We start from the raw sequence: 26,825 nt of genomic DNA, 5'->3' as shown, positions 1-26,825 counted from the left end.
TCAGGGGGTTGCTGTGCATTATATAAAACCTAGCACCTATTTAGGCTTCCCCAGTTGATGTGTGTTCTGAAACCCACCAGAAGCCCCACTGCTTTCTGACTTGGTGGGGGGTCTGAATACCAGCTGGTGCAGAAGGCTAGAATGGGCCACTACCCTGGCAACCCCCTGCCAGGTATCTTTGGGGTAAGGTGTGAGGGTAGGGAGATGGATGTCAGCCTGTGTGGCCTGGGCCTCTGGCGCTACCTGGGGTGTTTTGGGAGTGGATTTCATCCTGGCTGGTTCTGAAAGGCACTCCTCGACTGGCATAGCCTGAGCACCTTCTTTTATTCTAAAGACTTCTAATCCGCCCTGGGCATCTCAGGGCTGTTCCCCTGCCTAGTAAAGAGTCCTGACAGGACACTTCCCACTGGAGTGCAAATAAAGAATGTGTGCCTGTGTCCTCAGGATCCCGAGACCCAATCAGTGCGACTGCAGTGAGGCACCCTTTTGTTTCGGGCTCCACTGAGGCCTGCTAGGGCACTGTTGTGGACCCTGTTTTTATTTAAAATGTTGATGTTGTGTTCATCATGTATTTTTTGGCATTAATTTTGATTTAAAAACACATTACATTAAAATATTATTTATCTAGATGACTGAGTTCTCTGCCACCTCCTTAAATTTTGTGCCTAATGATGGAATTTTGGGCTCTATCTTTATTTTATTTTATTTATTTTATTTTTTTTTGTAGAGACAGAGTCTCACTTCATGGCCCTCGGTAGAGTGCCGTGGCCTCACACAGCTCACAGCAACCTCCAACTCCTGGGCTCAAGCGATTCTCTTGCCTCAGCCTCTCGAGTAGCTGGGACTACAGGCGCCCGCCACAACGCCCGGCTATTTGAGGGAGGGGTTGTGTTTCCAGGACAGAGGGCCCTGCAGGATATGTCTGTCTCTTTAAACCTGTCACATTCCTGGTCTTGAGAATTCTTCCATTCCGCAGGGGGGCCGGGATAGAGTTCCTAGCCCAGGTGGACCCACCTCCTACTCTCCTATCCCCTTTTCCACGGAACTCAGGGATGGCTCCAAAGTCTCTAAATCTTCTCAGTTCTGTTTAATTGGATAAGCCTTAATCCAGGGCAGCTCCGGGCTAAGGCTGGGGTGAGGGAGCTGGGCAAAGAGAAAGGGGCGCGGGGCGCAGGACGGAGCCTGCCGCCCAGCCGGAGGGGGCGAGGCGGGGCGGGGCTGGCGGTCTCCGAACCTGGAGGACGAACTCGGCCCCCCGCACCTGCCGGTGGAAGCGTCACGCCAGGAATCCGGCCCCGGCCTGGCTTCCTGCCCGGGAGGCCCCGCAGCCTCGGGCTCTGGATGCGCGCCAGGGAGGCGTCGCCAGGCGCGTCGGAGCTGCTTCCTGGGCGCGGGCGGCGCCGACTGCGCGGGGGCCCGGAGCTGGGAGCGGGGAGGCCGCGCCCGGGAGCCGCGCGGGCGACATGGAGGACGGCGTGCTCAAGGAAGGCTTCCTCGTCAAGCGGGTGAGTGCGCCCCGGGGCCAGCGCGGTGGACAGCGGCTGGACATTGGAACGGAGCGGGACAGAAGCTTTAGCCAGAAAAGAGGGGCAGCAGGACAGACAAAGATGAGAATCCCGCTCGAGTAGCGCGGTATGGGGCGGGGGTAACGAAATGGATGTCTTCATTAAAACAACTTACTAAAATAACATGAATAGTATAATATTTACATAACATTTGCTAAACTCACATATAGTTTACAACCGTGAAGAAGAAGGAATGCTGTGCTCCTGAAGCACTTAGCGTTTGCTAGTCCTAGGCACAGTCTGGTTAATTCTCCCAGCTCTCCTGGGGTCAGTAGTACCTGTGACCTCGGCACCTAGAGAGCAAACACAGCTCAGGCAGGTTAAGTGGCCTGCTTGGGGTCACCGCGGTAGTGGGTGGTGGAGCCAGGATCTAACGCACTCAAGTTGACCCAGGCCTTCTCCTGTCTACGCAGTGCCAACGCTCTGCCGCAGATGGGGAAACTGAGGATCAGATGACGCAGTTTGCTGGGCGGGGATCTAACTAGATCCCCCCCCGCCCAATCTTCAGCCGGTCCCAGGTGGCCCACCTTAAGCAAGATTCCAAACAATAGGATGCCTGGGATCTAGGTGGAAAATGAACAAAAGAGCAGCTGCAAGAGAAGTTTGATACTTGAGAATTTTTATTTTAGTATTGATGTTAACAGTAAACATTTATGCTAACCTGACAGCCTAGCATGCAGATATATACCTCCAGGGCTGAGCCTTTTCTGCTCTTCTGCTGAGTTTACAGCTTTGGGATGGGGATGGTGAGGGGTGAAGGGGCTGTTGCACTCACTCATTTCCTCTAGTGGCCTGGTCGGGGCCATATGGCCTGGAGTCCCAAGTCACTTTCTTGTCCCCGCATAACGTGTCCGCACATTATTTGATGTAGGCAAGCAGGCGTGTTGTTTGTTCAAAACTATGGGCAAGGAAGGTAGAAGGCTGCTGCAAGATCAAGGGTCAGATGGGGTACAAGGGGTACAAAATGCCACACCCACTTCATGCCACTGTGACTGAAGAGATAGGCTGGTCTATGTGAGATGTGAAGGTGGCTGCACCTTAGGAGACCAGCTGTGTCTCTGGCTCACACTGTACTGTGAGAGGGAGAGTATGAGTTGGGGGGAGGTTGGTGGACGCTGGTGATGGCTGGGCCCTGCTAGGGACCTGCTGTGGGGTGGAGGTAACAGAGGGGCCTTTGTTAACCTCCTTTGGGGGTTACCTCACATGTAATACAGCGGGATTCCCCATGCTGCAGAGTCAGAGGAGCACTGAAGGTCATTCTAGCCAAACCCAAAGACTGGGATTTGGAGCCTGAGCCTGAGGCAAGTGGAAGCCTTACCACTTCCTGCAGGGTGAGGGATGTTGCTCCAGTGAGTACCCCTGCTACAGTCCTACTCACTGACTGATCAATCTCAATTCTTCCTCCTCCCCCATACCTCTTTTCCTCCCCGGTGGAAATATAGGTCCCTATGTGGTGACAATAGCAGTCTCTATGTCCACTGGAGAAGCTGCAGGACTGTGGCAATGGGATACTGTAGATTTAGAAGGGTCACAGCTCAGAGGTGGGGCAAGTCAAGAACTGGAAACCAGACGGCAGAACAGTCATTCCCAGTGAAGGCAAAGCTGGAGACTGACAGGCAGGGACATGATGGAGTTGGCACTTAATCCCACCCAGACAAGAAAGAAGCGAAGCTCTAGTTAAAACGCACTGGATCTGGCTCCCAGGAAGGTGAGGGGAAAGGACACAGGGGTGCTTTTTTTTTTCCTGAGAGAAGAGACAGAAACCCCTTTCAGGAGTTGCCACTGGGCCAGTATCTTAAACATTTCGATGTGGACAGGCTTTGGCCTGGGAGTTTCAGTTACAGTGTAGGACTGTATCCCAAGGGAATACTGTGCAAGTGTTATGAACTGAGTCATTTATGCAGTGAAAAAACTACTTGTATATACCCTCAAATAAACAAATGCATAATTCAATTATGGTTATGCAGATGTTAAAAATGTTTATGGTATTAACATCCAAAGAGTAAAAGAGGTGTGAGTGAAGAAAAAATACCTCCTGGTCTACAGAGGATGGCAAAAAAAATAAAGAACATTTATTCTTTATTTGTGCAGTGGCTCATGCCTGTAATCCTCGCACTCTGATAGGCTGAGGATTGCCTGAGCTCAGGAGTTTGAGATCAGCCTGAGCAAGAGTAAGACCCCATCTCTACTAAAAATAAAAAAACTAGCCAGGCTTTGTGGCAAGTGCCTGTAGTCCCAGCTACTAGGGAGGTGAGACAAGAGAATCATTTGAGCCCAAGAGTTTGAGGTTGCTGTGAGTGAAGGCCCCATGGCACTCTATGGAGGGTGACAAAGTGAAAAATAAATAAATAAAAATAAATAAATAAAACAGAGAAAATGTGCATGGAAGAAAATAGGCCAGAAGGAGTTCTGGAGGCCAAAAGTCCAAAATCAAGGTGTGGGTAGGGCCATGCCACCTGTGAAGCCTGTAGGGGAGAAGCCTGCCTTGCCTCTTGCAACTTCTGGTGTGTGTTGGCTACTGGTGTTCCCTGGGCTGTAGCTGCACGGCTGCAGCCTCTGTCTCCATCATCACACGCCCACCCTCTCCCGGTGTGTCCGTCTCTTGTGTCCAAATTCTCCTCTTCCTATAAGGACTCTGATGATATTGGATTAGTGCTCACCCCAGTCCAGTGTGACCTCAGCTAAACTCGACTGCCCTCTGACAGACCTTGTTTCCAAATAAAATCACATTCACAGGTTCAGAGATTAGGACTTTAACAGCTTTTTAAAGGATATAATTCAATCCATAACAAGTACCATCTCTACATTTTGGAGGTTGTAGGATCTTAGGCAAAACTTTTCTGGGCCACTGTTTCCTTATCATTTTTTTTGGTTTAATTTTTTTTTTTTTTTTTTTTTTGCTGTTTTTGGCCAGGGCCCGATTTGAACCCACCACCTCAGGTATATGGGGCTCGGTACCCTACTCCTTGAGCCACAGGCACCACCTTTTTTTTTTTTTTTTGAGCCACAATCTTACTCCATCTCCCAGGCTAGAGTGCCATGGCTTCAGCTTTGGCTCATAGCAGCCTCAAACTCCTGGGCTCAAGCAATCCTCCTGCCTCAACCTCCTGAGTAGCTGGGACTATAGGTACCACAATGCTTGGCTACTTTTTCTATTTTTTTTTTTAATACATACTTTTTATTTATTTATTTATTTATTGTTGCAGTTTGGTTGGGGCCAGGTTTGAACCCACCACCCTCGGTATGTGGAGCCAGCACCCTACTCACTGAGCTACAGGCTCTGCCCTGGTTTTTCTATTTTTAGTAGAGACGGGTTCTCCCTCTTGCTCAGGCTGGTTCAAACTCCTGAGCTCAAATTATCCTCTCACCTCAGCCTCCCGAGTAGCTGGGATTACAGGCCTGTGCTATCTCACATGGCTGTTTCCTCATCTTCAAAGTTAGGGAGTAGGCTTTTTCTAAGGGTCTCTGCAACCGTGACATTCTGTGCCTCTTAAGCCCAGCCCTGAAGTGGCATCCCAGCTTATGGGCCTTCCTCTTTTCCCCTAAGGAGGCTCTAGAAACTCTGAGCCTCTCACTGCTTCACTTGGCTTATGGCCTCAGCCAGCTGTTTGTATAAAGAATCCTGAGGAGAGAGACTTCTCTGTGCCTGGGAACAAGTGCCCAGGTGCAGGGAGGCCCGTGTTCTTTTTCAGCTTCTGTGACTGGTTTTTGTTTTCTGACTCACTTTGCCTGGTGACTTGGATCAGTCACTCTGCCCTCTGTGCATGGTAGGGCTTATCTGTAGAGCAGACACAGTTTTGTGGGTCATTCCAGCAGCCTCCAAATGAGCTCCCTGCTCCAGTCTCCTGCATCTTTCAGCTGTTCTGCCACACTGTGGCAGAACAGACCTTTTTAACATGAGAACCTAAACTTGTTATCCTTCAGAACAGGCCTTTTTAACATGAGAACCTAAACTTGTTATCCTTCTGCTTAAAAATTTTCAAGGATTCCCCTCTGCACAGTATAAAGATCAAATTCTGCAACACAACACAGAATCTGAAATCCTTGCCAACTTCTGCACTGCTTCCCCATCTCCTTACCACAGGCCTTCCAGCCAAGCCATATAGAGCCCCAAAGTGACAGGAGCTTTACACTCACACTTTCCTGCTTCCTGACCTGGCTAACTCCACATAGTTTGCAACACTCAGGCCCAGTATTGCTCCAGGGTCCCCCCTCCATCCTCCCATGAGCTCCTTCCTCCATCAGAACTCCTCCTTGGGGTCCATATCATGCCCTATATTAGTTACCTATGGCCATATAACAAATTACTCCCACACTTAGCATCTTTTTTTTTTTTTTTTTTTTTTGAGACAGTCTCACTGTGTTGCCTTTTTAGAGTGCCGCTGCATCACTGCTCACAGCAACCTCCAACTCCTGGGCTCAAGCAGTTCTCTTGTCTCAGCCTCCCAAGTAGCTGGGACTACAGGCGCCCACCACAATGCCCGGCTATTTTTTGGTTGCAATTGTCATTGTTGTTTAGCTGACCCAGGCCGGGTTCGAACCTGTCAGCTTGGGTGTACGTGCCCAGCGCCATAACCACTCTGCTACACGCGCCAAGCCACACACTTAGCATCTTAAAATGGCAAACATTTATCATCTCATATGGTTTCTGAGGGTCTCAGGAGCAGCTTAGATGTAAGTTTCTGGCTCAGCATCTCTCACAATGTTATAGCTAAGACATTGCCCAGTGCAGTGGTCTCCTGAAGGTTTGACTGGCTGGAGGGTCCGTTTCCAAGTTCACACACAGGGTTGTTGGCTGGAGTCAGATCCTCACCTCATGACATGGCAGCTAGCTTTTCTCCCAGTGAATTAGTGATCGTAATGAGAGGGGATAATCAGGGAGAGAGAGAGCACATAGGAAGCTGCAGCAGTGTTTTGTAATCTAATGTCAAAATTGACACAATATCATTCTGCCATATGCTGTTGGTCACACAGGCCAACCCTGGCAAAATATGGGTAGAGACTACACAAGGGTGTGAATACAGGAGGGGACCACTGGAGTCCGGCCAATCGTCCGTCCTGGACCTGATCACACAGGGTGTGGTTGTCTGTCTTCCCCACTGGCTTGGGGCAAAGTCTTGTTCATCTTTTATTTTGATGCAGTAATATTTAGTCATTGATTATTGAATGAGTAGATAAATGAATGATTTCCCTAATCATCTTATCAGGATCTTTGTTTATTTGAACTTAAGTTCATTTTTCCATTATAAAAATAACACATTTATGTTAACAAACAAACGAAATAGTACCCAAGGATGTGAAATGAAAAGTAAGTTTGCATTTTGATCCCCCTGTATCCAATCTTACTCCCTAGAGGTGTAGCATTTCTGGGGTATCCTCTAGAAATTTTCTATAATACAAGAAATATTTAGATATTAGAAATAATAGAAATACTTAGATACTAGGAATTCTAAATATTTAGAAATATTTCTAAAATACTACTAAAGTTATTTACTTTTTTTTTTTTTTGAGACGGAGTCTTAAGCTGTCACCCTAGGTAGAGTGTGGTGGCATCACCGCTCACAGCAACCTCCAACTCTTGGGCTTAATCGATTCTCTTGCCTCAGCCTCCCAAGTAGCTGGGACTACAGGTGCCTGCCACAGGCCCGCCTATTTTTTTGTTGCAGTTGTCATTGTTGTTTTAGCTAGCCCAGGGAGTTTGAACCTGCCAGCCTTGGTGTATGTGTCCGTCACCCTACCCACTGAGCAACAGGCACTGCCTGCTTTTTTTTTTTTGAGGCAGAGTCTCACTTTGTCACTCTGGGTAGAGTGCCGTGCTGTCACAGCTCACAGTAACCTCAAACTTTTTTTTTTTTTTTTTTGCAGTTTTTGGCCGGGGCTGGGCTTGAACCCACCACCTCCAGCACATGGGGCTGGCGCCCTACTCCTTTGAGCCACAGGCAACGCCCAGTAACCTCAAACTCTTGAGCTCAAGTGATTCTCTTGCCTCAACCTCCCTAGTAGCTGGGACTATAGGCACCTGCCACAACACCTGGCTATTTTTAGAGACAGGGTCTCACTCTTGCTCAGGCTGATCTCAAACCCTCACTGACTGTTCTGTTCATTGGTTCTATGACTCACCTGAAAATCCCCCAAACAACCCTTCTTTTCATGCCTGTCAACCTGGCTAGATAAGACTGTTACAGTCCCTAGCATTGGCAGACTATTTGTGGCTTCACCTTTACCAATTGCTTTGACTGGTAATATTCTTGCTAGGAATATAAACTAAAGGAAAATGTCAGAGACACAAGTAAAAGTTTACATGCAAGGATATTCAATCCAGAATTATTTATAATAGTGAAAAAATGAAACAAACTTAGTTATAAACAATAGGCAATTGTCAAGTAAATTATGCATCCATATAGTGGTTATTAAATAGTATGGTTTAGATGAGCATGATGACTCGCAGGGGTAGTCCCAGTGGCTTGAGAGGCTGAGGCAGGAGGATTGCTTGAGGCCAAGAGTCTGAGACCTGCCTGGGCAACATACTGAGACTCCATCTGTAAAATGTATATATACTTCGGTAGTGCCTGTGGCTCAAAGGAGTAGGGCCCCGGCCCCATATGGTGGAGATGGTGGGTTCAAACTCAGCCCTGGCCAAAACCTGCAAAAAAAAAAGTAAAATGTATACTACTATACTTGATCTTAGCTAGAAGGCTGAGAAGTGATAAAATCTATATGTGTGTGTGTATATATATATATTTTTATATTTGAGACAGAGTCTCACTTTGTCACTCCTGGTAGAGTGCTGTGGTGTCATAGCTCACAGCAACCTCAAATTCTTGGGTTCAAGTGTTTCTCTTGCCTTAGCCTCCCAAGTAGCTGGGACTACAGGCATCTGCCACAACGTCTTTCTGTTTTTTATTTTTTTGAGACAGAGTTTCACTTTATCGCCCTAGGTGGAGTGCTGTGGCATCACAGCTCACAGAAACCTCCAACTCCTTGGCTTAGGTGATTCTCTTGCCTCAGCCTTCTGAGTAGCTGGGACTATAGACCCCCGCCACAACGCCCAGCTATTTCTTGTTGCAGTTTGGCCAGGGCCGGGCTGGAACCCACCACCCTCAGTATATGGGGCTGGCACCCTACCCACTGAGCCACAGGCACTGCCCAAGACCTACTTGGCATTTTTTTTTTTTTTTTTTTTTTTGCAGTTTTTTTTGGAGAGTCATTTCCATGGCACAGGGCCGGGTTTGAACCTGCCACCTCTGGTATATGGGGCTGGCGCTGTACTCCTTTGAGCCACCGGCGCCACGTCTGGCTATTTTTTAGGGATGGGGGTCTTGCTGTGCCTCAGGCTGTGGTCTCAAACTCCTGAGCTCTAGGGATCCACCAGCCTTGGCTTCCCAGAGTGTTGGGATTACAGGCGTGAGCCATCACACCTGGACATAAACATATATACATTTTAAAGAAATTTAATGATGTGAGAAGATGCTGAGAAGACTAAACAAAACAAAAACTAGAAAATAAAACTGTAGGTGGTGGCCTCACAGATCAGTGGGTAGGGCGCCAGCCACATACACTGAGGCTGGCGGGTTCGAACTCCGTCTGGGCCAGCTAAAACAACAATGACAACTCCAACAAAAAAAAATAGCCAGGTGTTGTGGTGGACGCCTGTAGTCCCAGCTACTAGAGAGACCGAGGCAAGATAATCGCTTCAGCCCAACAGTTTGAGGTTGCTATGAGCTGTGGCGCCATGGCACTCTACAGAGGGTGACAGAATAAGACTCTGTCTCGATTAAAAAAAAAAAAATCCTGTAAGTAAAATGGGCTTAATTTAAAGAAAAACAGAATGTAAAAACTAAAGAGGGAAAAAAGGAAATACAAATTATTAACAGTGACTATCTCCTAGTAGTAGGATTACAGGTAAGTGATTTTTTTGTTCTTCTTTTTTTTTTTGTTTTGTGGAAACAGAGTTTCACTTTATCACCCTCAGCAGAGTGCGATGGCATCACACAGCTCACAGCAACCTCCAGCTCCTGGGCTTAGGCGATTCTCTTGCCTCAGCCTCCCGAGTAGTGGGGACTACAGGCACCAGCCACAATGCCCAGCTATTTTTTTGTTGCAGTTTGGCCGGGGCCGGGTTTGAACCTGCCACCCTTGGTACATGGGGCCGGTGCCCTACCCACTGAGTACAGGCGCCGCCCTTTTTTATTCTTTTTACTTTGCAGTTTCTTTCAAGGTTTATAACCAGAAAAAAAAGTCAAAGGTCTTTGCTACATATTCATAAAAGATGACAGAGAGACCCAGACAAGAATACTGGCACAGCCTGGTTACCTGTGCTCCTGGACACCTCTCCTCCCCTCAACTGCCTCAGCTCAGAGCTTTCCTGTCTGCTCATAGGGCCACATTGTCCACAACTGGAAGGCGAGGTGGTTCATCCTTCGGCAGAACACTCTGGTGTACTACAAGCTTGAAGGGGGTCGGAAGGTGACCCCGCCCAAGGGCCGCATCCTCCTGGATGGCTGTACGATCACCTGCCCCTGCCTGGAGTATGAAAACAGACCCGTGAGTGAAGGCCCCTGTTTCTGGCCTCCTTCCTGCCCCAGGCCATTTCTACTCTGGCTCTTTTAGGGAAGATGACCTGGGTATTGGTAAATGGGAAGAGCTCAGAGTTATCATTGAGTTGGACGCATACTTGGATTCAAATTCCAGCTCCACCATGTACCAGGTGTGCAATTTGGGGCAAGTAGTTACAAGTCTCTGAGCCTTTGCACCTTATCTATAAAATGGGCTGAAATAATTACACCTGAGCATCCTGCATAGTCTAGTAAAACACTTTGTAGGCCAGGAGGCAAGCACTACAGTGTGCAATTACTGCTGTCTTGGAGTTCAGTATGATGACTTTCATTCCCTGAAGGAGGGGGCATGTTCCAGAAGCAAGGACAGCTTCAACCCTATCACCAGAAAAGCCTGTCAGTTAAACTGTACTGAAGATCCATTGTGTGCCAAGAAAAAAATTTTTTTTGAGACAGAGCTTCAAGCTGTCGCCCTGGGTAGAGTTCTGTGACATCACAGCTCACAGCAACCTCCAACTCCGGGGCTCAAGCGATTCTCCTGCCTCCACCTCCCAAGTAACTAGGATTACAGGCGTTCACCACAACACCCAGCTATTTTTTTTTTTATTGCAGCCGCCATTGTTGTTTGGCAGGCCCAGGCTGGATTCGAACCCACAGCTCAGGTGTATGTGGGGTGCCTTAGTTGCTTGAGCCACAGGTGCCGAGCTGTGTGCCAAGAAATTTGCTAGGCACGGAGGAGTCAAGGAAGAAAATGGCAACAATGCTTCTTCATGAAACTCTTAGTGGGAAGGCAAGTTAATTGAAAAACGTTTAGGATTCCGAACAATAGTATAAATATCATGAGCTGTAGACAGCACTCTATCCCTGAAGAGGAGGTAAACATTGTGTTAGGCTCTCTGGGACAGGTGCAGCTTCAGAAATAGAGATGTGGGCAAAAATGGAACCAGGAGAAAGGCAGACATTCTGGATAAGTGAAGTGTCTTGAGTAAGGGCAATAAGAGGGTGTGGGGATAGAGACAGGGATGGCTTTTGGGGAAAAGAGCAGCCAGTGTGGCCCAAGGGGAAAGTTCAGAAGGAGGGATAGGAGATTGGTTTGGGCCAGATTGAGATAATAAAGAACCACTGAAGATTTTGAGTGAGGCAATGGACTGATGAAAACTCAGTGAGGAACTGATCATGGTTACTACTGAGTTTTCTAGGTCTATAATGAAGGGATCATACTAGTTTCTTTTTTAACTTTTCCATGTGTGCTTTGTGAGGAGAGATTGGAGACAGTGAAGTCAAATTAAGGAAACTTTTAAGGACATATATGTATATATACACACACATATGTATACATATATGTATATGTGTGTGTGTGTATATGTATGTATATGTATTTCTTTTTTTTGAAACAGAGTCTCACTTTGTTGCCCTGGGTAGAGTTCTGTGGCTTCATAGCTCACAACAACCTCAAACTCTTGGGCTTAAGCGATCTCCTTGTCTCAGCTTCCTGAGTGGCTGGGAATACAGGCACCAACTGGTTGGGAATATAGGCACCAGCCACATCTATTTTTGGTAGGAAAAAACACTCCTGCTCAGGCCGGTTGTGAACTCCTGAGCTCAGGCAACCATCCTGCCTTGGTTTCCCAGAGTGCTAGGATTACAGCCATGAGCCACCCTGCTCGGCCAGTACAAGAAAATATTAATTATGGGGCAGCGCCTGTGGTTCAGTGTGGGTCAGGCAACGGCCCCATATACTGAGGGTGGCAGGTTCAAACCAGCCTCGGCCAAACTGCAACAAAAAAATAGCTGGGCATTGTGGCGGGCGCCTTTAGTCCCAGGTACTCAGAAGGCTGAGGCAAGAGAATCACCTAAGCCCAGGAGTTGGAGGTTGCTGTGAGCTGTGACGCTACAGCACTCTACCGAGGGTGAAAAAGTGAGACTGTCTCTAAAAAAAAAAAAGAAAGAAAATATTAATTATGGTCAATTCTGGGTGGCAGGTTTATTAGCATTTATTATGTTAAACTCTGTTCTCTAAAGTAGTTTTTAACTTTTTTCTTCTTTTTTTTTTTTTAGTTTTAAACTTTTTTCAAATAAGAAAACAAAAGGACCTATTAAAATAATCTAGGGGTGGGACATGGTGGCTCATGTCTATAATCCCAGCACTTTGAGAGGCTGAGGCAGGAGGATCACTTGAAGCAAGGACTTTGAGACCAGCCTGGGCAACATAGCAAGACCCTATCTCTACAAAAAAGATTTAAAAATTAGCCTGTAGTGGCATGTGCCTGGAGTCTTAACTGCTCAGGAGGCTGAGGCAGGAGGATCACTTGAGCCCAGGAGTGTTTTTTGTTGTTTTTTTTTTGTGAGACAGAGTCTCACTATGTTGCCCTTGGTAGAGTACTGTGGCATCACAGCTCATAGCAACCTTCAACTCTGAGACTTAAGTGATTCTCTTGCGTCAGCCTCCCAAGTAGCTGGGACTACAGGCACCTGCCACAATGCCTGGCTATTTTTTTGTTACAGTTATTTAGCTGGCTGGGGCCAGGTTTGAACCCGCCACCTTTGGTGTATGTGGCTAGCACCGTAACCACTGTGCTATGGGCACCCAGCTGAGCCCAGGAGTTTCAGGCTGCAGTGAGCTATGATTGTACCACTGGATTCCAGCCTAGGTAACAGAGTGAGACCCTGTCTCCAAAACAAACAAACAAACAAAACAAACATGTAGGCACAAAGTAAAGCAAAAGGAAGGGATGGACGTGAGAAAGCATTATAAAAGAAACATTGGCAGGGCCTGGCACTGACTGGATGTTGAGGGGAAGGGAGAGGGAGGCATTGACTATCATGCTACTCTAAGAGGCTACACAAATAAAATGTCCTTCCATTATTTCCATTGCCAACCTGGAGGTGCTGCTGATAAAATGTGAGAAGTCAGGCAGCAGTGACTTTTTGTTAGGGTGACAGCAGGGCCACTAGAAAATGCTGAGCCTGGGAGAAGACCGACTGAATCCTCTTGCTTTTAACATTTATTTTTTTTTAGAGACAGAGTCTCATTTTGTTGCTCTTGGCAGAGTGCTGTAGTGTCACAGCTCACAGCAACCTCTAGCTCTTGGGCTTAGGGGATTCTCTTGCCTCAGCCTCCCGAGTAGCTGGGACTACAGGCACCCGCCAGTACTCCCAGCTATTTTTTTGTTGCAGTTTGGGCGGGCCGGGTTTGAACCCACCACCCTTGGTGTAGGGGGCCGGTCCCCTACTCACTGAGCCACAGGTGCCCCCCTCCCCCATTATGTGGTTCTAAATCATAGGGAGACAGAATCCGAACCGAAGTGTCCAGGCAGCGCTTCCTGCACTGTGAGACTGTGAGCTCCCTGTCCCTACAGGTGTCCTAGCTAATCTTTACAGGCCACCTGCTGGGTTGTAGCCAAGTGGTCAGGGCTTTAGGCAGTCACTGGACTACACAGTCTCCTGACTTGCTGAGGCCCAGTCCTGCTGCTGCCCAGCACTCCCCTGCCTGCTGTGCTCTGAGTGCTGGTCTAACTGGCTGTCTCATCCTGCAGCTCCTCATTAAGCTGAAGACGCGAACATCCACGGAGTACTTCCTGGAGGCCAGCTCTCGAGAGGAGAGGGACGCCTGGGCCTTTGAGATAACAGGGGCTATTCACGCAGGGCAGCCAGGGAAGGTTCAGCAACTCCACATATTGAAAAACTCCTTCAAGCTGCCGCCTCACATCAGCCTGCAGTGAGTGCCCCCTGTCCCTTCCCCTTTTCCTGCCTGGCTTTGCTGCAGCCTCTCCTGCCTGTGTGCAGTGGGGAGGGGGGCCCTTCAGCTAGAAGGGGCCGCTTTCTAGCTGCTCTGTTCCTGTGTGATCTCTCGGGGCCCCTGCTGCTTCTGTGGGCCTGCATGATGAGCCCTCCCTTCTGTTTCAGCCAGGGCACTCAGTGTTGTCACAGCTCCCCCTCAAGAACCTGGCCTTAGTCTGCTTTCTGTTGCTTATAAGAATAGCTGGGACTACAGGCGCCCACCAGCACGCCCGGCTATTTTTTTGTTGCAGTTTGGCCGGGGACGTGTTCGAACCCACCACCCTCAGTATATGGGGCTGGATCCCTACTCACTGAGCCACAGGTGCCCTCCCCATTATGTGGTTATTTATAAAAAAAAGAATTTATGTATTACAGCTATTGAGGGTGAGAGGTCCAAGGTGGAGGGGCTGTATCTCATGAGGACCTTCTTGCCTGTGGGGACTCTGCAGAGTCCCGATGTGGTGTAAGGTATCACATGGCAAGGGGGCTGAGTGTGCTAGCTTAGATCTCTCTTTCTCTTCTTACAAAGCCACCAGCCTCCTTCCCATGATAATCTGTTAATCCATTAACCCATTTATTCCATTAATCCATTGATCCGTCATGACCCAATCACCCTTTAAAGGCCCCACCTGTCAATACTATCACAATGGGAACTGAGTTTCAACATGAGTTTTGGAGAAGACAAACATCCAAACTATAGCGAATCTCCACCAGTCAAGTATTACTGGCCTTGTTTGCTGTCTGGTGGGCAAGAATGTTCTGGTGGTAGTTGCCTTCTTGCTTGGTGGTATTCCCTATTCATGCATCCAAGACAGTTATTGAGTGCCTACTGCATGTCTCACATTGTGCTAGGTGCTCAGTAGATGTGACAGGAACAGACAAGTTCTAATTTCAGGGCTTTTCAGCCCTAGATAGGAAATGAGGAAAGATCCTCCATTGGTGACAGTCATTGTCCCACAGAGCAGAAGGACAGCTGGTCACTGATGGAGGTGATCCTACAAAGTAAGGATGTTGAAGAGAGTTCCCGTCATAGAAACTGTTCCATCTGCAGAGAACGCCCCCTAAATTCCCAGGCAGCAGAATTGTTATACCCATCAAAGATGTGGATTGAGTTCATTCCTGGGCTCATAAACACTCCATTCCAGGCACTGAAACCTTGACACTTGGTATGCCTTCTTTGGGTCTAGAGAGCTGCTGAAGCCTGGTGGGTACAGGGAGGAACAGTTGCAGAGAAGAGTGGGTAGCAGGTGGATTCAAAAATGGCTTGAGAAGTAGTTGGAGAGGTCTGAACTTAAGGCAGTAAATCACAGAGAATCCCATGGTCTACTGCGTAGTCTTTTGTTAAGTTACAAGTCCCCAACTCTTTAGTCTTACCACAAAAGTAGTAAGGGTCTAGTATGGAAATACTAGAACATTTAGCTGACCAAGAATAAGAAAAGAACTGTCTGAAAATCCTTCTCCTCAAATCCTGAAACGTAACTGTGATGAGCAGCTCTATGCAAACGACCCTCAAAGGCAGAGGGAGCTGACAGGCTGACAAATCCAGTTTCTCATGAAGAAACAGTAGGGATTTACAAACAGAAACGATGTTTCTGGCAGCTGAGAGGCTTCACATCCCTGAAACCTCCAGAAAATATCCTTTATACAGTAAGCGTTTCTGGTAAAGCACAGGCAGCTGGTCACAGCTCAGATTTTGACTACTGGGGAGATTAGATATATATCATTGCGGGGGCATCTACACTGCAGGTATTGTCTCTCTATGAAGGGTTATCTGTGATATGGTAAGAGAACATTCTGGTATATAGGAGTAAAACATTGGTCATCATGATGATTTAACTTCAAGATGGCGTCACTCTTGCCATGCAACAGGCCATTTTCTTTCTTTCTTTCTTTCTTTCTTTCTTTCTTTCTTTCTTTCTTTCTTTCTTTCTTTCTTTCTTTCTTTCTTTCTTTCTTTCTTTCTTTTTTTTCTTTTCTTTTGTTTTTTTTTTTGAGATAGTCTCACAAACCTATGTCTCCCTCAGTGCTATGGTGTCAACAGCTCACAGCAACCTCTAACTCTTGAGCTTAAGCAATTCTCTCGCCTCAGCCTCCCAAGTAGATGGGACTACAGGCGTCCACCACAATGCCTCACTGTTTTTTTGTTGTTGAAGTTGTCACTGTTGTTTTAGCTGGCCTGGGCTGGGTTCAAACCTGCCAGCCTCAGTGTATGTGGCTGGTGTCCTACCCACTGAGCTATGGGCGCCACCTCAACAGGCCATTTTCCTACATCCCCTTTCTTTGTGGTGTATATCACACTATTTGCTACTTGCTTTTTTTCTTTAGAAACAGTCTCACTTTGTTGCTCTCAGTGGAGTGCCAAGGCATCACAGCTCACTGCAACCTCCAGCTCTTGGGCTTAGGCGATTCTCTTGCCTCAGCCTCCCGAGTAGCTGGGACTACAGGCCACAAAGCCTGACTATTCTTTGTTGTTGTTGTTGTCGTTGTTGTTGTTGTTGTTGCAGTTTGGCCGGGGCCGGGTTCGAACCCACCACCTTCAGTATATGGGGCCAGCGCCCTACTCACTGAGCCACAGGTGCCGCCCTTGCTACTTGCTTTATACCCTTAGTAGTGACTCATGGACACACTTTAGTATCTGTCAGTGTGATCAGGGTCTATCTCCTTTTCTTCTCTTCTGTGCAGTCGCATCGTGGACAAGATGCATGACAGTAGCGGTGGAGTCCGCTCCAGCCCCAACGTGGAGCAGGGAAGCACCTACAAAAAGACCTTCCTAGGTGAGCTGCTCTGTCAGGTGCCGGGCTGCGCAGTATAGACGTGGGGCATGGTGATCCAGGGCTCAGCCATGTGGCTGACCAGCCTGTATTGAGGCCAGAGCTCCTGTTGGTCAACGGGCTGGCCTGAGATGGCCATGTGTGAGGGCAGCCACAGCTCTGTGCAGCATGGCCTTCAGTCATCTCTTGGGTAGAGCCCTGAGGCTACCCAGGAGGTCAAGGTCAATGAGGTCAAAGAGACCAAGAGCTCTGGTCTGTAGCCTGTGGTCTGACAGGTGCTGCCCTGGGCCAGGCTCCTCTCTGGTAGACTGGCTCATCTCCAACAGCTTCGCAGCCAGCCGTCTGGAGGCGGTGACTCTGGCCTTCATGCTCATGGAAGAGAACTTCCTCAGGCCCGTGGGTGTCCGAAGCACGGGAGCTATTCGCTCTGGGGATCTGGCTGAGCAGTTTCTGGATGACTCCACGGCCCTGTACACTTTCGTAAGTTAGACAATGGGTTTCTCTCGCCACCGGGGCAGCTGGAAAGAAGAGGCAACAGAGCAGTGTAGGTCATCCACACTCCCAGGGAGAGGTCTAGGGCTTGGGGGCCCGCTTCATCCAGAAGTAGAGCATCATGAATGTAGTGAGGAATTTCCTTTCCATTCTGCAGCCCCGATAGCCTGGACTTAGGTCTTTTCTATAATAGTCCTTTCCACTAGGCTGAGAGCTTCAAGAAGATGAGCCCCAAGGAAGAAATCAGTCTCAGCACTATGGAGCTAAGCGGCACAGTGGTCAAACAAGGCTATCTGGCCAAGCAGGTATGGCTGCCTTGGAGCAGGATGGACTGGGCAATTTCCAAACTCTGGAAGGGCAGGACTGACCCCAAAGGGAAGGAAGGGCTGAGACTGCTGGGAGCATCTGCTAAAGCAGGGCCTGGGGCAGCCACCTCCCTTGATTCACTTCCTGAACCAAAAGTAATTATTTTCTACACCCAGGTTGGTAGGTTGAAGATTGGATTCTGCAGTGGATAGTCAGTGTTTAAAACATGACCATGGCTGCGACTCCTAAACTGGACATGAGCCATATCTCGCTCACCCATGGGGCATTTTATTTACACCCAACAGAAAGGATATTCTGTGAACAAATTGCCATATCACTTCGTGTCTGTCCACATGTCATATACCATGTGAATGTGTGCGTCTGTTGTCACTTTCGTATCAGGATCCCCTTCTGCCTGTCTAGTCCGAGGTCCCTGGGAGAGACTGAGGAGGGTGGGGAGGATCTGTGGAGTGTTCCAGAAAGGTTTGTGACCTAGGGTGCGAGGCCACAGAAAGTCAGTCTCGGTCTCTCTGTCTTTCTCTCTCACACAACACAGACACACACACAAACACGCGCATATATACCTTAATCTCTTACATGTGTAGATTGGTCATTTATCACTTTTTTCAAACGCACACAAGTGTTTTATTGAATACGTAGACACACATGTAAAGTGCACAAACATATGTGCAGCTGTAGGTTTGTTTTGGGAGTAAAGTTGGCCCTTAAAAAGTTGGCACCCTTGGGTTCAAGTTTGTTTGTGAGCTCCCAGTCTGGGTGACACCTACTTCCTCCTTGTCCTTCTTCTTTATGCCCTGGGTGGTGTCAGGTGACGTGCCACTTTCCCTTGGCACTGACTCTTGTTGGGCTGTTGACTTGACTGAACTTTGTGGTGTTTTTGCTGAAGTGTCACTGAGCAGGGAAGTCTGTGACACATCGCTGCAGTCCCTGGGTTGATGTCAGGGAAGTCAGGGCCATGTCACTGCAGTCCCTGGATTTCCTGCTGGCCGCTGTTAGAATGGAGTCCCACTGGAGCAGGCTGGCTCATTGGGGTTTGGCATTAGATGCTTGGAATGGGAAGAAGGGACATATGACTGTCACCAATGAGCCTTGAACCCTTTCTTTGCTGCAGGGGCATAAGAGGAAGAACTGGAAGGTGCGTCGCTTTGTTCTGAGAAAGGACCCAGCGTTCCTACATTACTACGACCCTTCCAAGGTGACAGCTGCGTGCCCACGGGTGCCCCCTGTTCCCCTCCTCGGCGCCTGCTGCACGCCGCCTTTCCTTCCACGGCCCCAGCTACCCCTGCCCTTCAGCGCACAGTTGCCTGCTTCTTGAGTGGTTTCTTCTGTGCCCACCCCACTCCCACTTCCTAGGGGAAGACATCTCCACCATTTTCAGAGGAAAAGCATCTTCTTTTCCTTTTCCAGAATCTGCTTTGTGAGTAGGGAGGGTGAGGTGAGCTGTTGGTGAGACTCCTATCTGGCATTTCCCAGCCTCTTCACGCTTTTCTGAAGATCCTGTTAATTCTGCTTCCCTCAACTTTTTGTCCCCACCTAAGCTTTTTGTTTATTTTTAGAGACAGAGTCTCACTCTGTTGACCAGGCTGGAGTACAGTGGCATCATCATAGCTCACTGTGACCTGGAACTCCTGGGCTCAAGTGATCCTCCCACCTCAGCCTCAGGAGTGGAGTTGCTGGTACTATAGGCGCCTCCCACCACACCTGGCTAATTGTTTAAAAATTTCTTTTATAGGCTTGGCACCTGTAGCACAGTGGTTAGGATGCCAGCCACATACACCAAGGGTGGCAGGTTTGAGCTTGGCCTGGGCCAGCTAAACAACAAGTGATAACTGCAACAATAAATAGCCGGGCATTGTGGCAAGCACCTGTAGTCCCAGCTACTTGGGAGGCTGAGACAAGAGAATTGCTTAAGCCCAAGAGTTTGAGGTTGCTGTGAGCTGTGACGCCATGGCACCCTACCCAGGGCAACAGATTGAGGCTCTGTCTCAAAAAAAAAACAACATAGGTAGGGGCTGGACACAGTGTCTCACACCTATAATCACAGCACTTTGGGAATTCAAGGCAGGAGAGTCTCTTGAGGCCAGGAGTTTGAGAACAGCCTGGGCGACATAGTAAGACAATGATTATCTCTATAAAAGAAAAAAAAATTTTTTTTGAGACAGAGTCTCACTATGTGGCCCTGGGTAGAGTGAATGTGGCATCACAGCTCACAGCAACCTCAAGCTTTTGGGCTTAAGTGGTTCTCTCGCCTCAGCCTCTCAAGTAGCTGGGACTGAAGTGCCTCCCAAGTACAGGCGCCCGCCACAGCGCCTGGCTATTTTTTGGTTGGAGTTGTCGTTGTTTGGCAGGCCTGGGTTGGATTCGAACCTGCCAGCTCCAGTGTATGTGGCTAGTGCCCTAGCCACTGAGCCCCTACCTATGTTTTGAAAAGTTTCTTTTATCATTGTGTAATATTTAAGACACAATTTATTAATTTCCTTTTTTTGTTGTTTATTTTTGTAGAGACAGAGTCTTACTTTATTGCCCTTGGTAGAGTGCTGTGGCGTAACGTAGCTCACAGCAACCTCCAACTCCTGGGCTTAGGTGATTCTCTTGCCTCAGCCTCCCAAGTAGCTGGGACTACAGGCACCCGCCATAATGCCCAGCTATTTTTTTGTTGCAATTTGGCTGGGGCTGAGTTTGAACCTGCCACCCTGGGTGTATGGGGCCGGCACCCTGCCCACAGAGCCACAGGCGCCGCCCATTTCCTTTTTTTTTTTTTTTTATTGATCAAAAAATTGCTGTTCTGAGTTTCTGATAATAAGTATTACTGCATACTAACTTGATCTAATTTCAATGAAAAGAAAAGAAAAATGACTGTTCAGTTGAGTTGTTCACCTGGTCTTAGTAAACATGATTTTCATTACTTTTTTTAAACAGTGAAGAGTGGACAGTTCCTCACTTAGCTGCAGTCAGAAACCGCTACCCTAAACTAAGATCAAGTGATGGAGGCCCGTGGGACCCTACCAGGCAACAGACAGCCCAGAGCCAGGGAAGGGCGTGGCCCCTGGGCTACCTGAGGGTCAACTAGCTTGGTTACCAGAAAGAACTGGTTGGCTTCTTCATGGGTCCTGGTTGCCTGGCCACCATGCTCCCTTTTGACTACCTCAAATCCTTCTAGAAGCAAAAGAAAAAAGTAAACAAATGAATGAAATAGACACCTGAGGTTTTTTTTTTTTGAGACAGAGTCTCACTTTGTCGCCCTTAGTAGAGAGCTGTGGCATCACAGCTCACAGCAACCTCAAACTCTGGGGTGTAAGTGATTCTCTTGCCTCAGCCTCCCAAGTAGTGGGACTACAGACGCCTGCTACATGCCCGGCTATTTTTTGGTTGTAGTTGTCATTGTTGTTTGGCAGGCCCGGGCTGGATTCAAACCCGCTAACTTTGGTGTATGTGGCCGGCACCCTAGCCACTGAACTATAGGTGCCAAGCCTGTTTTTTTTTCTGTTAGAATAACCAACAGTTTATTGAAAGCTTGCCTTGGGGTTCTGTGCCAGCCCCACAGCTGACAGGGGCTCCCTTGATTGCCCCCAGGCCAGGGAGCAGCCCCTTCCAAGGTCTTTCCTGTTCCCCTGCCACAGCTCTGTTCCCAATAAAAAAAAAAAAAGGTAAAAGGACAAGACTGCACAGGACGTCAGACGGCAATGGGGGAATGGAGAGACCCAGGCATTCTGGCCCCAATCCTAATCCCCATCCTGATCCTTCTTTGATAGGAAGGCTGCCTCCCATTCTCCCGTCTCAGGACCCAGACCTGCTCTGCCCTGCCATGTCCATGGTCTGGGGGCCCCGTTAAGCTAGAACCAAGCCTGGGCTTTGTATTTAATTCTCACTCCAGGCCAGCCCAACCTACTTTGTGCCCTGGAGGGGTCCTGTGTCTCAGCCCAGCACCATGGATGCATTCTGCATTTCATTTGCTCCCTGGGTTTCCTCTCACTCTTCATCCTTTCGGGCTGAATGCTTCTCCTGCCCCTGGGACTGACTGACTTTTTAAGGCCCACTTCAGGTCTCCTGTCCCTCCTGAGGCTGCCCTTAAACCCTCTAGACTGTCCTTCCTCCTCTGAACTTTTTCTCCTTTGGCATTTCTGGTGTTGCTGTTTAGCTTTGTGATTTGTTCTGCTTCTCACTGGGCCCACTGTGCAGTATGGAGGTGGTTATTAATTAATTGAAAGGATCCTGGGGCTGGAGGCCAGTGTGTAAAACTATTCTTGAGTCATCCAGAGATACCACAAACCACAGTTTTGTTTCATACAAAGTTTCATGCCAAGCACATCCTAGAGATTTGTATAATGGTGTCCAATGTGTAAGAATCTATCAATTTGCAGAAATGGTATCTATAAATACGTATTTTCTCTGATTGGTAAGATGCACACACAGCTTAGGGAAACATGTGCTTTTCCTGGAAGAGATGTCTTTTTGAGACATTCCTGGGAGTGAAAAGCAGATTGATCTTCAAGTCCTTCAGACTTGGTAACAGCAACATTGGTGGGTACCGCTGCTGGCTGTGAAATGAAGCCTAAACTTCCTTACTGGTGGATTCAACCTGACCACCTGTTGTTGAGCTTCGTGTTCTATTTGTTACTAACGACTTGCAGTAACTTCTTTAGCTGTCCTGACTGAGGGGTTGGTAGAGGAGAGTGCAACTCTTCTCTTTTGTGCATTCACAAAATTCCTAATTAGGTCTTCTTTCCTCTGCAGGAAGAAAACAGGCCAGTGGGTGGGTTTTCTCTTCGTAGTTCTCTCGTGTCTGCTTTGGAGGATAATGGCGTTCCCACTGGTAAGGTGCAACTTTGGCTTGACTTTGAAGATCACAGGGCCTCCTGCCTGCACCTCAATAATGCTCCATGATAAAAGGCTGAGCTTTGGAAGCTCAACAGGGCTTTCTCATTGAGACAACGAGTGGCATGAGTTTTGAATTTCAGAATCTGTGGGGTGTTCGTATTTTTTTTTTTTTTTTAATAGAGCCAGAGTCTCACTTTATTGCCCTCAGTAGAGGTAGAGTCTGGTGGTATCACGCAGCTCACAGCAACCTCCAACTCCTGGGCTCAGGCGATTCTCTTGCCTCAGCCTCCTGAGTAGCTGGGACTACAGGCGCCCACCACAATGCCGGCCCTTTTTTGTTGCTGTTTGGCCGGGGCCGGGTTTGAACCCACCACCCTCAGTATATGGGGCCGGTGCCCTACCCACTGAACCACAGGCGCCTCCCTGTTCATAGTGTTTTAAGAACACAATTGAATACTCTTTGTTCAGCCGTGTGAAGTGGCTCGCACCTGTAATCCTAGTACTCTGGGAGGCTGAGGTGGGTGGACTGCTTGAGCTGAGACCAACCTGAGCAAGGGCAAGACCCCTTCTCCACTAAAAATAGAAAAATTAGTGGGGTCTTGTGGCAGGCACCTGTAGTCCCAGCTACTTGGGAGGCTGAGGTAAGAGGCTCTCTCAAACCCAAGAGTTCGAGGTTGCTGTGAGTTATGACACCATAGCACTTTACCCAGGGCAATGGAGTGAGATTCTGTCTCAAAAGAAAAAAAAAATCCTATCAGTTTCTGTACTGCTAGCCCATAAACTTCCACCTACTAGCTAAGGCTTATGCTCTAGGGTTAACACATTTGAATAGCTGTTATCACATTAACTTCACAATAGACAGCTGAGGTAGGAAAATAGTATTATTCCCATCTAATGGATGTGGAAATTGAGGTTTAAAGAACTTAAACAATTTGAGGTCAAACCTCAAACTCTTTGCCTGCTTTTAACATAAACATACTGGATTCATGGATATGAATGAAATTGCATAGGGAGTAGGCAAGAGGGCTTCCAGGAACCTTGAGACAGAACCACTTGCAGGTCTTAAGGTGCTGGCCAGGACGAGCAAATGGGAGGAAGGAAGAGGGGAAGTGTACATCTTGGGAGTCTTCCCTTACACATATACCTTTGTGTTTAAGAAATACTTCCTTGGGGTGTGTAAAAAAAAAAAAAAGAAAGAAAGAAATACTTCCTTGAATTTGTTTTTGACCACATCTCAGTTGACTTTCAGCTGATTAAGGCTGAAGGCTACCATGGATATTCAATCACTAATTTTTTTTTTTACTGCCCAGGGATCAAAGGGAATGTTCAGGGAAATCTCTTCAAAGTGATTACTAAAGATGACAAGCACTATTACATCCAGGCCAGCAGCAAGGCTGAGCGAGCCGAGTGGATCGAAGCTATCAAAAAGCTAACATGACAAGGACCTGGAGGAACCAGACCAGGATTCCCTCCTACCAGGTGGTAACAGACAGGACTTCCTGAAAAATGGGAGTGTTCTAAGATTTTTCTTTGTACATTTTGTACTGCTTTGGAATGGACAGCTGAAGAATTCCTCAGATTACAAATGGCAGCAGTGCTATTTCCTTCCTTAGCTTTGTTTTATCAACCTAGGCAGGCTAGTACAGCCATTAGGCGCCAGCATCTTGATGTCTGCACATCATCGAAAAGCCATTTCCTTGGGCACCAAAGTAGGTTCTCTTTGTTGGAACTCTTAATACTGGCCGTACTATAATATTCAATGAAACTCTATTTTTATGTGGCTTTCTCGGAAAGAGTGTCAACAACTTTGAACTGCTTTGTAATTAATAAAAATTGACATTTGTTTCTACTGGAGTCCTATTCTAAGTTTTATAGTTTTTAAGAAACATTGTAAGTATTTCTGCCAGTAAGGTATATAGAACTTACACATTGTAGGAAAGAAGTCATGGATTCAGCTGGAGAAAAAATTAGTCACACATAGTTTTAAAAAAGGTAAAAATAATGGCTTTCCTATGAAAAATGGGTATTTAGAAAGAGAAGTAAGGACAGAAAGATAAATGAGAAGGAATTAAATCAAGGCACAAAATTTTGGTTTTAAAATCAACGTGAACTAAGATAGATAGGTAACAGGAAACACCACCAATTAGGTTAATCTGTAGTAGTGAAAAATCTGTATCATACAATATTTTTAAAGAATATTTTTATTACTTTCAAGTTTATACAGTAATCTGGCACAGGCTATTGCCAGCATTCTTGCCAAGTATAAGTACTTGGACTTCTTTTAATGAATAAAATACATAACTTACATTTAAGGGAAATGGATACTTCCAAAGTGCTTTAGTAAAAATGTGTCCTCTTAAATAAACTATCTCTGTTAATCTCATCTAGAATGCCTGACCTGAATGATCAGGAACTCCAAGCTAATGTTTCACTTACTCCTTATATTCAGAGACCACCTTTTAAAGCACCTCTTTTCATTTGGCATTTAACCAGGGTCTAATGTCCCTGAAAATATATATATATTTTTTTTTGCTTTTTGAGTATCAACAGGTATTTATCTGAATTACACTGCATTTGGTTTGATAATTTTCTACCTCTTAAATAGTTGCAAATGTGCCTTACTTTGGGAGATAACAGGATCTCCATGGGTTAGAAAGTAGAAGACCATCACCTTGAGGCAAATCAGTGAACAAGTCTTGGCAAGGTACTGACATTTTGATCTTTAAAAATTAGCCAGGTGCAGTGGCTCATGCACCTTGGGATGCCAAGGCAGGATTGCTTAAGCCCCGGGGTTCTGGCCTGGGTGATAGAGCGAGACCCTGTCTCTATTTAAAAAAACCCTAGCCACTTTGTTCATGGTGTAGAGTGGTTCGGTCAGGAATGGTTGTATTATGGCGGATGGGTAATAGCTTGCTCTGCTTAGTGTGATGTAGAGCTTAGCATGTCTCTGTAGCTCTAAGTGTTCAAACATTATCTACAGAAGAACTGGTTTCTTGTTTTGCTATAAAACTGTATGAAAATGGTTTAAATGTTCCTATTTTCTCCTAGCCATTACTTTTTAACTTATACAAAAATGAGACTTAAACTATTGCTAATTTTCATTTGAGTTGTTAACCACTTGACCCCAGTAACAGGCTGAGTGGGGAGATGAAATTGCCAACATTTTTAAGGAAAGGCTTTGATGAGAGATCCAATGGATAAGCTGTTCAATTCTTTGTTAATCCTGTATCTCAAGTTGCTCAGAACTGGATGTGTATCTTGTCCTTATATGTAAACCATCCCTGCTGACTTTCGGTCAGCAAGATGTTGTATGTGTGCTTTAAGTTCCTCATGATGTCTGAAATAGTGATCTTCACTCTGGCTATCAATTTACAAAATTATCATGAAATTAAGCAAAAGGCCCACATGAGTAAAAATCACTCACCATTGAGGCCACCAGTAGTATTTCTGAAATTATGGCTTCTGAACTATAAAAATTTCAGTAAACAAAAAAAACAAATTCTACATATAGCAAAGGAGCACCTGTTGTATTTTGATGACATTGTTGATGTTGAGCTTTAAACTTTGATATCTCAAAAGACTTAAGTGAAAAACTATGTGTCCTCTTCAGTACATTCAGATTCTTTAAATGTTCCCAATGTGGCATGCTGGCTAACAGTCATGCCTCCCTCTTGGAAACTGGCCATCCAAAGTTAGACTTTTGGATCTAAGAATAGCTAATATGGGCTACTAAATTTTTTTTTTTTTTGAGACAGTCTCACTTTGTTGCCCTTGGTAGAGTACCGTGGCGTCACAGCTCATAGTAACCTCAGACTCTTGTGCGCAAGTGATCCTCTTGCCTCAGTTTTTCATTTTTAGTAGAGACGGGGTCTCACTCTTGCTTAGGCTGGTCTCATCCCTGAGCTCAAGCAATCCACCCACCTTGGCCTCCTACTGTTAAGGTTACAGGCATGTGCTATTGCGCCCGACCTGGGCTACTAAATTAAACAAAGGGACAAACCTTAATAAATGGTACAAACTATCTTCCCAACACTCTTCTATTTGATAGTCCCTTTAATAGTAAGTCTTGTTCTGGATGACTAAGGTGGGTTAGGTTTAATCATTTTAAATATTTTAATAGCTATCCTAGGGATAATGAATAAAACTAAATATAACTGGTACCTCAAGTATTGTATGAAAAAAACAGTGCAAAGTAACAAGACTTCCTATATTTAACTAGTGCATCTGCAACTTCAACTGCGTTACCTATGAACTTACTATGTATAAAATAACTAGTTCTTGAAGATAAAAATGATGGGAGTATGTAAAAAAAGAAAACAACTACTGTAGCTGTGTCCAAATAGAACCCTGTTCTATTGTAAAAGAGGATTGAAGTTCTACGTGGCAGTTAGTGAATATTCTGATGGAAAAAAAAGAAAAAATTGTAAGTTGGATGATACTAAGAATATCTAAATCGAAGTGATATCTTTCAGTCTCAAATAGGTAAAAGGCACACCAACAATCTAATTCTTTAATTG

At 46.7% G+C, this 26,825-nt stretch overlaps 1 protein-coding gene across 1 annotated transcript; it reads left to right on the top strand.

The window, feature by feature from the left end:
- The first annotated feature begins 1,239 nt into the window (after positions 1-1,239).
- Positions 1,240-24,086, top strand: PLEK2 (pleckstrin 2). The gene is made up of 9 exons (XM_053602278.1): positions 1,240-1,505; positions 9,945-10,109; positions 13,657-13,838; positions 16,583-16,674; positions 16,964-17,151; positions 17,370-17,468; positions 18,602-18,685; positions 22,225-22,303; positions 23,619-24,086. Exons 1-9 carry the CDS (start codon positions 1,464-1,466, stop codon positions 23,744-23,746), a joined length of 1,059 nt encoding a protein of 352 aa, XP_053458253.1. The 5' UTR covers positions 1,240-1,463; the 3' UTR covers positions 23,747-24,086.
- Positions 24,087-26,825: the final 2,739 nt, after the last annotated feature.

This window comes from Nycticebus coucang, chromosome 9, assembly GCF_027406575.1.
Source record: "Nycticebus coucang isolate mNycCou1 chromosome 9, mNycCou1.pri, whole genome shotgun sequence".
Lineage (NCBI taxonomy): Eukaryota > Metazoa > Chordata > Mammalia > Primates > Lorisidae > Nycticebus > Nycticebus coucang.
The sequence above is the reverse complement of the archived record's forward strand: the minus strand, read 5'-3'. Positions and strand labels throughout refer to the sequence as shown.